The sequence below is a fragment of the Neofelis nebulosa genome, chromosome 8 (genome assembly GCF_028018385.1).
Source record: "Neofelis nebulosa isolate mNeoNeb1 chromosome 8, mNeoNeb1.pri, whole genome shotgun sequence".
Lineage (NCBI taxonomy): Eukaryota > Metazoa > Chordata > Mammalia > Carnivora > Felidae > Neofelis > Neofelis nebulosa.
Genome location: NC_080789.1, coordinates 131,887,497 through 131,903,740, shown reverse-complemented (window position 1 = coordinate 131,903,740; position 16,244 = coordinate 131,887,497). Strand labels below are relative to the sequence as shown.

Below are 16,244 nucleotides of genomic sequence, written 5' to 3'. Positions count from 1 at the left end.
CTGAAATGTATATAAAATACAGAAATGCCAGTAAAGAGTAATAGTCATTGCTACTTGTACATTCCATTGTTGAACAGACTACCCCCTACCAGCCAAACCATAATTGGTATCTCTTATTGTTTTCAGGAAGAGAACTTACTAGAGATAGAAAAATCTAATGATCTGAAACAAATCCGTGTATTTGTGAAGCAAAGACAACAGTGCTAGCCCAAGGCTCCATGTGCTTCCCCACATCTTCCGAATGTCCTTTTGATCCCTCTCAGGCTTCAGGCTGAGTGTAAATGACACATCACTTTTTGTCCACGGTACCCAGAGAATGAGCTGAGTCCACACACTGTCCTCCCGTGCCATGGCAGTCTTGGAAGCTATGGCAATGATTTAAGATGAAGTTTATAAACTTCATATTTTAGAGTAAACGCAAATGTTGCAGAATGTTTGATGGAGGCTACCAAATCAGTCCAGATTCAATGCAAGGTAAATTACAGCAGAAGTCACAAGTGAAAAGTGAACAGAGAACTAATCCAAACAGGGCAAATTTCTGAAATTGATTTATATAAACCACAATTTATTTAAAAAACAGAGAAGGGTGCATGGCTGGCTCAGTCAGTAGAGCATGTGACTTTTGGTCTCAGAGTCATGAGTTTGAGCATCATGCTAGACCCAGAGATTACTTTTTTTTTTTTAATGTCTCTGAGAGAAACAGAGAGACAGAGCATGAGCAGGTGAGGTGCAGAGACAGACAGAGACAGAATCTGAAGCAGGATCCAGGATCTGAGCTGTCAGCACAGAGCCCAACATGGGGCTCAAACCCACCAAATGTGAGATCATGACCTGAGCCAGACACCCAACCGACTAAGCCACCCAACCGACTAAGCCACCCAGGCACTCCAGCTTAGAGATTACTTCTAAAAAAATAATAAAAACTTTTAAAAATAGAAAAAGAACAAAGAAAAAGAACAGTTCCTTTAAAAATACCAAAATTTACCAAAAAAATACTGCCAAAAAAAATTCTGGCCAAACATTTTGGCATGAATTTAAAAATACTAAATGAATCCTAAAAGAAATGAGGAAGAGAGCGCAGGGGAAAACAGACTGTGTAGAACGCTGAGTAAGAGACAGAAGATAAGAAAAGAAGACACTGAGAAGAATGATTGGTGAGAATATGACAGCTACAAATACACAAAGGAGGTTCAACATATGCATGCCTGGAGTACTTAAAAAAGAAAACCACAACAAGAAAACACAACAAGTATTCAAACACATTTAAAGATGAAAATCAGGAAAACTTCCCTGAAGTATTTAATACAAAAACTGAAAGGGCGTTGAGAGTGACCCAGAATGATCAACAACACAGCATATCCATCCTAGTAAAGCCACTGGATTTACTAGAAAAAAAAATTAGTTGAGCAGCCACATGAATCACCAAATAAATTACAGAAAGAAAAAAAAGCAGGCTGGCCTCCAATTTCTCCACAGTAGTAGCAAATGCCAGATGACTCCAGGGTAACACCTATAAAGTATTCAGGGAAAAGGCATGAGCCATAGATCCTATAACCAGCGAAGCTGTCCTTCGAGTAATGAATCTCCAGAAACATCACTCTGTACAAGAACTCAAGGGATATTTTTTCCCAAGAACTCTCCTTCAGAAAATCATTAGAAGATAAACTTCAGCAAACCAAAAGATAACTAGGAAACCAGAGAAACAAGACTGGCAGGGAGCATGGAATATTTTAACCTGTAGAACTAAGATAAAACAAATGAGGGGGTCAGAGTGACAAATGAGGATGTAAATGTCATATTCCCTATCAGGATGTGTTATCAACACAGAGACAAAACAAGGGGAGGGAGAATGGAAAAGAGGATGGGAAGTCTGGTAAGCTTCCTGCTTGCCCATTCGTAGTGCTGTGAGCGAATTAATATTCAAGCTGATAAACCCTACGATACAAGCATAAGCACGCTTAACAGTAAAAAAGGAAAATGTTAAGGAAGATAACAGTAGGGACCAACACCAGATGGGTGAGGACAGAGAGTGAGAAGAAAGGACGAGAACACAGTTAATTTTATCATCACTTGTGGTAGGAACAACAAAGACTGTCTAAATAAATGACCAAGAAGCAAACCCATAATTATGAAGCTAACTATTAAAATAAAAATACAAACCTTCCTCAAATCAGAAAAATGTACGGAAAATAAAATATAGATTATACAATGAAAGACTTTAAAAATTAAACCAAAAAGACAAATAATGTAACAGAACATGGACCAATCATATCTGTCTTACCAAAAATGTAAAAACCCTAGGGGGGCCTGTGTGGCTCAGTCGGTGAAGCGTCTGACTCTTAATTTTGGCTCAGGTCATGATCTCATGGCTCATGGGATCAAGCCCCACATTGGGTTCTGCACTGACAGTGCAGACACTGCTTGGGATTCTCTCTCTCTCCCTCTCTCTCTCAAAATAAATAATCGTTAAAAAATAAAATAAAACTAGGGACACATGGGTGGCTCAGTCGGTTAAATGTCAGATGTCAGCTCAGGTCATGATCTCACGGTGTGAGTTTGAGTGCCACATCGGGCTCTGTGCTGACAGCTCAGAGCCCGGAACCTGCTTGGGATTCTGTGTCTCCCTCTCTCTCTGCAACTCCCCTGCTTGCATTCTGTCTCTCTCAAAAAATAAACATTAAAAAAATTTTTTTAATAAAATTATAAAAAATAAAGTAAAAATCCTAACTCAATTGTAAGAAACATATTTTCAGAACAGATCTCAAAGTAAAATTCAATTCAAGAATATACAAGAGAGGGGCACCTGGATGGCTCACTAGGTTGAAGGTCCAACTGTTGATTTTAGCTCAGGTCATTATCCCAGGGTCGTGGAATTGAGTCCTGTGTCAGGCTCCATGTTCAGATTAAATGCTTAAGATTCTCTCTCTGCCCCTCTTTTCGGCCTGCACTCTCTCTCTGTGTCCCTCTCCCTAGCTTTCTCTTGCTTTCTCTTGCTCTCTCTCTCTCTCTCTCTCTCTCTCACACACACACACACACACACACACACACACACAAATAAATAAATAAATAAATAAATAACACAAGAAAAACTCAACTAAAATAAAGCTATTCTGAAAGATTGAATATAAAAGGGCAAAAGCTACTATAAAAACACAAATAAAAAGAAATTAGAAATTGTAATATAAATACCAGATAAGGTAGTAGCAGGCAAAAAATAAATAAATAAATAAAACGAAGAATGACACTTTATAAAAGGTGAAATTCACAATGAGGTGTAAGTTTTATCTTCACACCAAGTAACACAACAGTAACATTTGAAAAACTGAAATCACAGTAGTAGCATTAGTAGTAGTAGTCTTTAATTTACCTCTCTTAGCCCAGGACCCCCGGGCAAGTAGACAAAAAAGGTCAAGAAAACAGAACTCAATAAAAGTTATTTAATACTGTAAACTTCCCTGATCAGTACATTTAACTCTGCACCATAAAAACAAAGAATGTAACCTTTAGGGGCACCTGGGTGGCTCAGTCAGTTAAGCGTCTGCTATTGGTTTTGGCTCAGGTCATGATCTTGCGGTTTCTGAGTTCGAGCCCCAGGTCAGTCTTCAAGCTGACAGTGCAGAGCCTGCTTGGGATTCTCTCCCTCTCTCGCTGCCCCTCTCTCACTCATTCTGTCTCGCTCTCAAAATAAATAAATAAAAACTTGCAGGAAAAAAAAAAAAAAAGCATGTAACATTAAAAAAAAAAAAATCTCAAGGAATGTTCACAAATATTGATTCTATAATAGGCCAGAAAGAAAATTTCAAAAAATTCCAAAAAGAATAAATTGTATTTTCTATTCATAGTGCAGTAAGAGTATGAGTTATTAACCAAGTTACAAAATAAAACAAAACAAAAACATCCCACAACCTGGAAGTTTTTCAAGACTTTCTCAAACATCTCCTTAAGAAACAAAAAGGAGGGGCGCCTGGGTGGCGCAGTCGGTTAAGCGTCCGACTTCAGCCAGGTCACGATCTCGCGGTCCGTGAGTTCGAGCCCCGCGTCAGGCTCTGGGCTGATGGCTCGGAGCCTGGAGCCTGTTTCTGATTCTGTGTCTCCCTCTCTCTCTGCCCCTCCCCCGTTCATGCTCTGTCTCTCTCTGTCCCAAAAATAAATAAAAAACGTTGAAAAAATTAAAAAAAAAAAAAAAAGAAACAAAAAGGAAATATAAACTAAAATTGGAGAATTTCTAGAAAACATACAAACAGAAATCACAAGTCAGAACTAAGACCATTCTCAGTAAATGCCAAATAAGTATTGGCATACAGCAAATGCCAAAAAAGTAACAGAATGAAGAAACCAAGAGAGAAGAAATCAGTAAAGATACAAGTAAGGAGTAAAACAATAGTAAAATGATATAATACATTATCATTTGGAAGCTGGTCTTCTTGAGGCGTTTTACTGGTGAGGAAACTAAAATGGATTAACCAGTAGCTAACATGATCAAGAGGAGAAAAAAGTCAGGGGAAGTAGAAATACAGCATTGTTTGTAATGGCAAAGACTGGAATGTCCAAAATGATTAAATATAGCACATTCATAAATAGCAACACTGCAGCTTTAAAAGGACAAGGGAAATCTTTATATACTGATCTGAAAAGATCTCCAAGATATACTGTTAAGTGAAAACAGTAAGGTTCAGAATGATAATAAGCACAGTAAGTTGCCCTTGTACAAAAAACAGGAAATATAAGAATCTATAATTGCATTTTCTTGTACATGAAAAAGAAACTTCGGGAAGATACCCAAGAATCGAGACAGTGGTTTCCAAATGGAAAGAGTAGAAATTGGGTATAGGGAGACAAAGATATATTGAAGGATGTTTTTCAGCACACAATGTTTTTTATACTTCTGGGTTTTGAGCCCTGTAAATATACTACTTATTTTTTAAAATAAAATTTTAGATTTGCATATGACCAACATTAATTTATCAAATATTTTCAAGCACTTACCAAAACTCTATTTGGTATTAAAAATGTACAAAATGAAAAGATTCAGAACTCTCTTTTTTTATTTTTTAAGTAATCTCTACACACAATATGGGACTCAAACTTACAACCTAAGATTAAGAGTCGCATGCTCTACCGGAGCCAGCCAGGCACCCCCAGAACGTTCAAAAAGCCTGCAGTCTTTACGCTTTGGGGGGACACAGGTGGGATATGTGACTGACCCTTCGTACAAAGACAGTATGTGGAAAGTGCAATAAGGGCATCTAAACGGACATAATGGAAATGAGGATGTTGTTCAGGGAAGATGACTCTTAGGCTAAGATTTAAAGGGCAAGCCAGAAATTTTTGGTGGAAAAATAAAAAATATGCCAGGCAGGGGCGCCTGGGTGGCTCAGTTGGTTAAGCGTCCAACTCCTGGTTTCAGCTCTGGTCATGATTTCATGGTTTGTGAACTCCAGCCTTGAGCTGGGCTCTGCAAAGACCGTGTGGAGCCTGCTTGGGATTCTCTCTGTCCCTCTCTCTCTCTGCCCCTCCCCTGCTCTCTCTCAAAATAAATAAACTTAAAAAAAAAAAAAAAAAAGAACATCCCAGATTAGAAAACAGAGGCTTGGAAGTAAAGAGAGCAAAGGTATTCAAGAAATCATTACAGATCAGGATTTTGCAAGAGGAAGAGTGCCTAGAATTCTGACTGAATCTGAAAGGGGGCTAGATAAGAAAAGGCATGAAATACCATGTTATGTAATTCTATTGCCTTCTACATGTCCGCTATTATGCTGAGTGCTGGGGATAAGGAAGTAAACATGGCCTCCTCCCTGTAGCTTAGTCTAGAGGATAACACCCAACAAAACCAAGAAAGCAGCTTTTGCAATACTTTGATGTCAGGACCTTTCCGGTCTCTAGCTCTTTTCACATACTCCATTGCCTCCATCAGAATGCGCTCTCTACATTTCCTCTCCCCAGCCATTCCTAGCCTAGCTAATTCCTTTCTCAAGACTCCCATTAAATAACCCTTGTTCCAGGCAGCCTTCTCGGACTCCTGAGACTAAATCAATCAGTTCCACTTGCTATATACTTGAAAGCATGCTGTGATTCTTCTTGGTAACTACACTTAGAAGTCTTTGTCTTTCTTCTTTTCCAAACTGTAAGTGGTATGAATACAAGAGCCTAATCTGTCCTGTTTACACTGTATCTCTAGCACTAATCACAGTATACAGCAGACCCTTAATGAATTAATAAATGAATAAATTGTAGAACATAATTTAATCTTTCCTGATCACTCAGGTGGATTATAAAAAACCCAAATGATTGTATTTATACATTTCAGGTATACAGACTATGCGGTCTCTTCCTCATGGCTCTAGAATGCTATACATTTCAAGTACTTGTCCCTTGACTTTTTTTCTTTCCTCTCAAACCATAAATTGTTACTTCCCACTACTTTTAAGTCTACACTTCTAGCAGATTCCAAGTACATCTAATTTGCAGCCATTTCCTGAGCTAAACAGATAAACAGAGTTATAAGAGAGACAAGTGGCATAAGACAAGTAGCTTTTGAGGACTTTCTTGAGGGGGTGGTGGTTTGGGAGGGAAGGGTGTGGTGAAGGACAGAATGGGGATGCAAAGAGACAGTCTTTTACAAGTAAACTACTTAAACATCACTGCATAATTTCTTTTGTAAACAAGACCTTTTATTTTTGCTAACTTTGGTTTATTCTGTTATGTAAGTTCAAATAATTGTTAATACATGTTTCTTCATGCAAATAAAGAGTTGAAAAGAAAAATCTGAAAATAAACATTCCATTGTAAAAGGAAAGGAAAGAATCAGTTGAAAAAAAACTGGTCCAAGATACTGAGGAAAAAGTATTTGAGTTTTCATCAATTCAAGATGTAAGCCTTTTCCCATTTACAAATACATGAAAGTGGAATGTGCCTCACAATTAAGGTCTTAAATGTAAATGGCAACGTTTTTCTCTCTCAGTCGTACATAAAATAATGGTGTACCTCATAACTAATGGTACCTTAGATTTGATGAAATGCATATTATAAAAATATTTATATGACTTTCTCAACTACATAATTCTTAATTACCTACTCACTATTATTAACATATTCCATCTCTCTTGCCCCACTAATATGAAAACCAAATGCTCATATTAATGATGGTGACAGGAGATAAAATCCAGTATGAAAGGGAAAAAACAAGTAGCAATTTTGTTTCACTAAGAAATCTCACATTAAGAGATCATGGGCCTCTCCAACGAATGGGCCTAATTAAAATTCTGCTCCAGAAACTCTAGTTAAATCCCTCAGAACCCTTATCTTCTGAGGAAAGTATGTACCCTAGCTATGTTGTATGTAATCATCATAATAGTTCACAAAATTATTCATTGTTGAAGAGATAGAAATGCATCTCCTCTGGTTTCCAAGGTCAATAGTCTGAGTGGTCCTGCATACTTCAGGACCACTAATTTAGAGTAATTTACAGCATTATTATTCTCTAAAAGCATTACACAATTAAATATGCTTCTTGAATTACTAGCAACATAATCACTAATGTGACTTTCAACTCTAAACTAGCATAATTACAAAAACTTGAAATTTTTCATTTATACACAACTGTAAAAATTAGATATACTAAGTCTGATCTTCATACAAAATAAAAACTCTCCAAAAAACTTACATACCTTTTGTTACTTTTTCTCCCTCAAAGGCAAAAATGTAAACCAATTGCTTCTAGAAATGATTAAGTTATTACTATTCTTATTAAGTTACTATTATTCTTAAATATTTTCTCTTAAAATAACAGGTAAACATCAGAAGAAATATTTCCACTAGGGCAAAAGAACAAAAGAACAGAAGTCAATGAGAAACAAGTCCTAGAAAATATGCAAAAAACAATCATCTCGGTTGACAAAAGATATTTTGAGGGGATAATTAAATGTGAATGTTGATCTGATAACCATAATTACAGAGTAAAACCACTAACAAATTACTTTTTGTTTTTAGTACTTACCTTTGTCTGGGAACTATGAAGAGCGCCCTTACCAACTTCTTCCTATTTGCTTTTGTATTCATGTTCATGCAAAAATCCATTGCTGCCTATGGGAGAAAAAGCAAACTTTTTTCCTTAAAAAACTTTTTTGATTTAGCTAATGAAAGCAGAAACCCTCCATGCTACAAAGGACTTCTATGTGTTCCTAAATATTTCAAAATGGTTTTAGAACACTGGTATTATAAGCATATGCCAAATTAAAGGATCACTGAACTTAAACTATCCTCTCCTTTCAGATCTCAAAATACATGTTTCATAAACTTTTTTTTAATGTATGTATGTATGTATTTATTTATTTACTTACTTACTTACTTACTTATTTTGAGAGAGAGAGAGAGAGAGAGACCGAGTGTGAGCAGGGGAGAGGCAGAGAGAGAGGGAGACACGGAATCTGAAGCAGGCTCCAGGCTTTGACCTGTCAGCACAGAGCCCGATGCGGGGCTTGAACTCGTGGATCATGACCCAAGCCAAAGTCAGACACTGAACCAAATGAGCCACCCAGGAGCCCCTCATAAACTTTTTAATTGCAACCTAGTGTTAAAAACAGAACCCCAAGTGGGTAGACTGAAGACCTACCATGAACTATCTGGAAAATAACTGTATGAAATGTGTAATTAATGCCTTCGACCTCACTGAAGTCAAGTAATATCAGAAAAAAACTCTGATAGAATTAGAAAGTAGCAATAATAGTTACCAGGAGCCAAGAAAATTATTAATGCTAATAACAATAATAAAAAAGGAGCAAAGATAAACTGGAAATGAAAAGAAGGCATACATTATTCTCAGGAATATGTAAGAATAAATGCCCCAACATTGACGAAAAAGATTTAGTTTAGTGTCAACCATCAGACTTGACAATTTAAACTAAAGAAACCACAATCGCAATATTGTAATAAATGCCCACTATTAATAAATACAACTATTATTTAGTGTAGCAATCCACCATTCTATGCTACAGATCAAAAAAAAGTGTTCAATATTTCATCAATATGTCTAACATATAAGCGTAAAAGAAAAGCTAGAAGAGATGAACATTCTGGAAAGCCACTGGAAAACAAAACATGAGTAATTTTTAAAATACGGTATTTTTAGGGGCGCCTGGGTGGCTCACTTGGTTGAGCTTCCGACTTCGGCTCAGGTCATGATCTTGCGGCTTGTGAGTTCGAGCCCCGCATCGGGCTCTGTGCTGACAGCTCAGAGCCTGTGGCCTGCCTCAGATTCTGTGTCTCCCTATCACTCTGCCCTAACCCACTCGCATTCTGTCTCTCTCTCAAAAATAAATAAGCATTAAAAATAAATAAATAAATAAATAAAATACAGTATTTTTAAAACCCAGGCATGTATATTTTTAAAATGTTAAAGATTTTCAGTTTATTGTTTGATATTTCATTTAAGAAAAATAACAAGTTTAAGTTATAATTTAAAAAAGAATAGAGGCGCCTGTGTGGCCCAGTCGGTTAAGCATCAGACTTAATTTCGGCTCAGGTCATGATCTCACAGTTCATGAGATCGAGCCCCATGTCCCATCAGGTTCTGTGCTGGCAGCATGGAGCCTGCTTGGGATGCTCTTTCTTCCCCTCTCCCCCCCCTCCCCCCGCCTTGCTGTGCTTTCACGCTCTCTCGTTCTCTCAAATAAATAAAATAAATAGGAATAAACTACCTTTAAATATACTTCTGAGGATCTCAAATATTGTCCTTCCATAGGCTCATATGTAATGATTATTTTATCATTAATCCCAATTTCTAATCTGATAATCTCTTGATTATCAGATGCAAATAGAAGATCCATAGATTTCCCTGAACTATAAAGGATTTCTACTCTTCACTATAGACAGAATATACTGTAACACCTCCTATTTGGTTAAATCTTTTGATGAAATAAATGGCACAACTAACACGGACTAGATTCAAATTCAGGAAACTGACTCACACTGGAAGTATTCATCAAGATCGAAATTTTACATCAACAATTAGTCAAGAGAGTAAAATCAATTTAAATTTTTCTTCTGCAGGGTGCCTGGGTGGCACAGTCAATTAAGCATCTGACTCTTGGTTTCAGCTCAGATCATGATCTTGGGTTCATGAGTTCAAACCCTGCATCAAGCTCCATGCTGGCAGTGCGGAGCATGCTTGGGATTGTCTCTCCCCCTCTCTCTCTGCACCTCCTCTGCTCATGACTGATCTCTCTCAAAATAAATAAATATTTTTAAATTTTTTTTAATTAAAAAAATAGTAATAAATTTTTCTTAACGCTTGTAAAAAGAATGTAATAAATGTTATTAAAGCTTACATTTTATAACATTAAAGATTACAGCTAATTAAAATAACAAAGAGAAAATACAAAAGTATAACACATTTTCCTTCAAGCAATTCACCCAAATGAAACACTGAAAAATTCTGGACCTAATAAACAAAAACCCCAAGTCATGAAATAAAATGAAATAGGTTAACTCAGGAAATAAAATAGGTTAACACTGGAAAACTTCTCACACAAACATGGGAAAAAACCTCAAAGCAAAATTTGTGATGATATTAAGAAAAATTTTAAATAGCTAATAGTGGGTATATTTCACCATAAATTAGAAAACATGAAAAATAAAATGTATTTCAATAACTACTTTAGAACACTATCCTTTAAAATACATAAGTAGTTTGCATATTCTATCTAAATAAATTTTATGAAGACAGAGAAGGCAATATTCACTTCACCTACCACAATAATCAAAGGTCAGTTAGGGAACAAACCTACAACGTTCAAAAATCTCCACAGATTAGGAGTCCCTAAAGCATGTCAATGCTTGGCACACAGTAGGGGTTTAATAAATATATGCAATAAATAAACAAAAGATGACATGAGTAGAAAAACTGCCAGAATGAATAAATTTCAGAAAACTACAAAGAAAAAAGCTTCATGTGTATATGAATTCCTAGACTTAACCAGTCCTGTCCTATGGGGAGAAAGAAGCAAAGAGGTCGCCCTGATGGTATCTGTCTGGGTAACAACAGCTAAGTGACAACTCAATAAGCAGTATTTTGAAAGCTGTTTCAAAACATTTTAGGTCAATGAAAGACAATCCAGCAATCATTTATTTTATTTAGTAATAATACATTCTTATAATCATCAAATATATGCAGAAATAAACTACTATGAATGACATTACCCATAGAAAGTTACTTAAAAAAAATCTTCACTCTGATTTCTATATTGTTACCTAATTACTGAATTCAAACAAGTCTTGGATTTTTCTACCTGTTTCCCAAGTACCTTTCCCTCTTAAGCCAATTGCACCTTTGTAAATGTATATGGGAAGAAATTCCCTTCATGAAGAAGTGGACTCTCAGGGGAACCCACTGGGGTCCAACAGGGAAGAGTGGCCCCTATTTTTCACCTGACTCTGAGAGTCAACTTCGAATTGAATATATAGTCATTACTGGCAACAGCTCTTAATACTGAACTGGGCGCTTAAGGATACTTTTCAATACACACTTGGAACAATAACACTACTAGTATACAAAACCGATGAGACCCTTTCCACCTTCAGTTTTCATGATGATGCTCAAAATGGGGTACGGGGGTAGAGCAGAGTATCAAGATTTCTCTTTCATCCTCTTTTTAGGTCATATGAATGAATATATGAAAATCTGGCAAGGGAAAGATTCAATCATATTTCAAACTTACTAAGTTTTTGAAACCCATACACTGATTTAACCATTCCAAGAAGTAAACCAACTTGGAAACAGTTTTTCAAGCCTGCCCGATTACACAAATAGTTACTGAAATACATCTAAACTATTTGAAGAAGGATTAAACGAGTTCAAAGTTGAAAAATAACCTAACTTCTACAATTCTCTATAGGAAACCATCAAAGCATTATCAGGGAAAAAAAAAATTAAGTATAATAAACTTTGACAAAAAAAATGGTTTAAAGCAACAATTTTCAAACTTTAGGTTTGAAACTTTAGGTTTGAGCCCTTTACTTTATACTCTCAAAAATATTAAGAACTCTAAAGAATTTTATTTATATGGGTTACATTTATCAACATTTACTGTACTAGAAATTAAAACTAAAAGACTTTTAAAATATTAATTCACTTAAAAATACCAACAAACCTATTAGTTGTTACTTTTTTGGGAAATAACTATATACTTTTCAAGATGAAAAAAAATTTAGTGACAAAAGTACTTTTTTCGAAGTTAGCTAGACTTTTGTGTCTACTTATGCATTTAATCTGTGGTGATTTGTTTTTTTGGATGAAGTAAATAAAGAAAATCCAGCTTCACACATATACATAGCTGAAAAAGGGAGGTGTATTTTAATAGGTGTATTTTAATATACTTTCCAGTAATCATAGATATTCTTTGATACTACACCAAAACTTGACAAGTGACAGTTTTTTAAGGGCTAGAAATCAATTTTTCATGCCATGTTACATTAAAATCCACTGGCCTATCTTGTACTTTTGAATGCATCTTTGATACCCAAGCAAGATTCTGTTAACAATGTGTAGGGGTCACTGAGAACAATGGTTCACTGAGCTGTGCAGATGTTCCACACACATACACGACATTTTAGAACTGTATTATTTAATATCACTGCCAATCTCCTCAATAAAGTCTCTTCAGAAAAGAATTGGGAAGGTATCAAATTTATGGTGGCAGTTTTCCAAAATTCTAACTTCTGTTGAAAACTCAAATTTGTTCATTGGTAATACTTTGTTGTTTTCCTTGAAGTGAGAGGTGCACTTCGTTCGTGTTAGAAAATGGTCTGCTAAATACCCAAGGTTGAATAACCACAGTTTGCCCATTGGTTATTTAAGTACTTCTTCCAAGTAAAAATGGTATTCCATGAAAAAAGCAACTAGTTGAGCTTGCAACTCAAACTATCACAGAAGTGGTTTTTCTCAAGACAACCTTGAGACAGCAAAAGTGCCTTACACGCCATTCCCATTTTTTCAGATTAAAAGGATGTGTGCTCAAAGGCTGAAATGAAATAAAATTACAAATTTTGATGGAGTCATCAAGGAGATTCTTAGGTGAAAGCAGCACTCTTTTTTTAATTCATGGCAGTGAAGAATACAAAGGCTATAGTTTGCTACCACTGCACCCACTAATGCCAAACTGCCGGCTGCTTTTGCAAATGTCAAAGACAATGAAAAGGTGGAGGATAGAACCCTAGTATTAGTATGAAAGTTTTAACCTTAAAAACGTCATGAAAGCACCTCAGAAGACTCACTCCAAGAACTGACAAAGCATACTTTAAGAACTTCTGGTCTAAAACCATATTTTCCAAACTCTGGGGTCCCTATGTAAAGGGGAGAAGTGTCACGCCAACAGGATTCTAGACACCATTCCAGACTATAACAAATAGTTCTCAACATTTGTTCTCAACTCAGAGAACACTTACAAATTGGCTCCAATCTTCTATGTTTATTTTGTATTCTCATATAAGATTCCATTTGAAGAAATGGTTCATTCTATGGCTAAAATAGTCCAAAACCCACAGACATTCCTAATTAGAGCTATCCTACAAGGTTTATGTGCTTGCATAAAGTTAAACAGACAATTATACCTTGTCTATCAGATCTCGGTTGACACAGTTGGGCAACTGCTGTAGGAAAGCATCTACTATGAGCTTGAGATGAGATCCAGTGCTGGCTTCTTCATCCTCTTGTTCTAATATAAAATTAGTGTTTAAATAGGTTAAAAAAATACAGAGAGACAATCTAAGAATATAAACATTCAATTGTACGTTTTTTGGGAAATAATCTAGAGCTCTTCTAACTTGTGAAAAAATAAAGCCTTTTTTGAGCTATTACCCTGAAGTTTGGATATCTCTAGAAGCATAACCCAAAGTCATTACAGTCTTGCAGATGCTGAATATGAAAAGGCAAACTTTTGCACCAGACACAAAAACTTAAAAACAATTGCCCGTAGTTTGACAGTAAGTTTGTTATTTTTATCTGCTGAGCATCTCTTCCCCCATGTCTTCAAGTGACAGCACTCCCATCACCTGCTCGCCTTTGAAGGCAACCCATGGGAGTGTGACAGGGAAGGGCACTGCTAAAGCACAGCACACCACCTTCCTCTCAGCCACAGGCAGTCATGACACAGAGCCAGATCCTTCCATGACACTTAAGTACTGACAGTGAGAAAGGAGAACCTCTGATGTCACTGGTAGGAAGGATTTGGGCCTAGAGCAGCCTCCAGCCATGCCCACCGTCCCTTTCAGGATATAGAGAAAAGAAAATCTGCAGGAGCAAACAACGAAGCCAATACAGAAATATGCACGCAATACTGACAGAAGGTATCCTTCTAATTAAAAAAATCCTAATAAATGGATAACGAAGATGTGGTACACATATAACATGGAATATTATCAGCCTTAAAAAAGAATGAGATCTTGCCATGTGCAACAACATGGATGGACCCAGAGAGTATTATGCTAAATGAAATTAGACAGAGAAAGACAAATAAATACCTTGGGATTTCACTCATATGTACAATTTAAGAAACAAATGAACAAAGACAAAAGAAACAAACAAACAAAAAAAAGACTCGGGGCGCCTGGGTGGCGCAGTCGGTTAAGCGTCCGACTTCAGCCAGGTCACGATCTCGCGGTCCGTGAGTTCGAGCCCCGCGTCAGGCTCTGGGCTGACGGCTCGGAGCCTGGAGCCTGTTTCCGATTCTGTGTCTCCCTCTCTCTCTGCCCCTCCCCCGTTCATGCTCTGCCTCTCTCTGTCCCAAAAATAAAAAATAAAAAAATAAAAAAAATTAAAAAAAAAAAAAAAAAAAAAGACTCTCAAATACAGAGAATTGCTGTCTGGTGGTTGCCAGAGGGGAGGTAGATGGGGAGGCAGATGAAACAGATAAAGGGGATTAAGAGTACATTTATTGTGATGAACACTGAGTAATATACAGAATCACTGAATTATTACATTGTACACCTGAAAACCATGTAACACCATATGTTAATTATACTTCAATTAAAAATGTCCTAACTAATAAACTCAATAGAAGTATTTAGGAAACAATAGTATAACATTTTTATTATTAAATATAAAACATTACTCAATTATAAAGACAGATATAAGTATAACAGATCAACTAATATATTAGTTGTCTTTTTATAATTCAGCCATTTTAAAGTAACTTTTAAATACCTTTATGTTAAGACTGTAAAGATTAGGGGCACCTGGGTGGCTCAGTCGGTTGAGCGTCTGACTTCAGCTCGGGTCCTGGGCTCGCTGTTCAGGAGGTTCAAGCCCCACATGGGGCTCTGTGCTGACAGCTCAGAGCCTGGAGCCTGCTTCTGATTCTATGTCTCCCTCTCTCTCTGCTCCTACCCCACTTGCAGTCTATCTCTCTCTCTCTCTCTCTCTCTCTCTCTCTCTCAAAAATAAAGATTAAGAAAAAATTTTTAAAAAACAAAAAAACAAAACAATAAAAAAAAGGACTGTAAAGATTATACCACAGAATTAAAGTAAATTCAGGACAAACTACCAAGTAAAGAAGTGTAAGAAATATCTATTAAGAAGAATTTAGAATGTAGATGATCATTAAAGCATATAGTCACATTATATGGGACATGTGGTGTTTCTAAATCCTAAAATCCAAAAAAGTGAAGGCCTAGAAACAACAAGAAAACAGGGAACTACAGAGTAAAGATCTATATTCTTAACGAGGGGTTCTGTGTATAAAGCTTAGTTAAAAATTAAATCGTTAGTGGGGTGCCTGGGTCACTCAGTTCGTTAAGCATCCGACTTCAGCTCAGGTCATGATCTCATGGTTTGTGAGTTCAAGCCCCACATTAGGCTCTCTGCTGACAGCTCAGAGCCTGGAGCCTGCTTCGGATTCTGTGTCTCCCTCTCTCTCTGCCTCTCCCCTGCTCATGCGGTTTCTCTCTCTCAAAAATAACATAAACATTAAAAAAAATTTTTTTTAATTAAATTGTTAGCAATATAGCGCTTACCTTGCTCATCAAGAAGTTTCTTTGTAAGATCCTCAGCTTCATCTCCACCTTCTAATTCCAAGGTATCATCATTAATTTCTAGGTTCTCCAACTCAAGTTCCAAATCTTCAGGATTCGATACCTCCTTATTATCTTTAGGTTCTTTTGCCTCTATTTGAAAACAAAGAATCAGTATCTCTGAATTAAAAGTCATACTGAAATCCTGACACAAAAAATAGGTAAGGATTCATAAAATCTGC

The 16,244-nt window shown here is 36.4% G+C and overlaps 1 protein-coding gene across 2 annotated transcripts in view; it reads right to left on the bottom strand.

Moving 5' to 3' along the window:
* The window catches only part of UPF2 (UPF2 regulator of nonsense mediated mRNA decay), a 110,904-nt gene that overhangs the window by 59,844 nt on the left and 34,816 nt on the right, over nt 1-16,244 (bottom strand). For both annotated transcript variants that reach the window (XM_058681917.1, XM_058681918.1), the window contains exons 6-8: nt 16,006-16,155; nt 13,606-13,709; nt 7,997-8,082 (exon numbers count right to left, since the gene is read on the bottom strand). In XM_058681917.1, the coding sequence (XP_058537900.1) occupies nt 7,997-8,082; nt 13,606-13,709; nt 16,006-16,155 (340 nt within the window). The remainder of the gene's footprint in view (nt 1-7,996; nt 8,083-13,605; nt 13,710-16,005; nt 16,156-16,244) is intronic.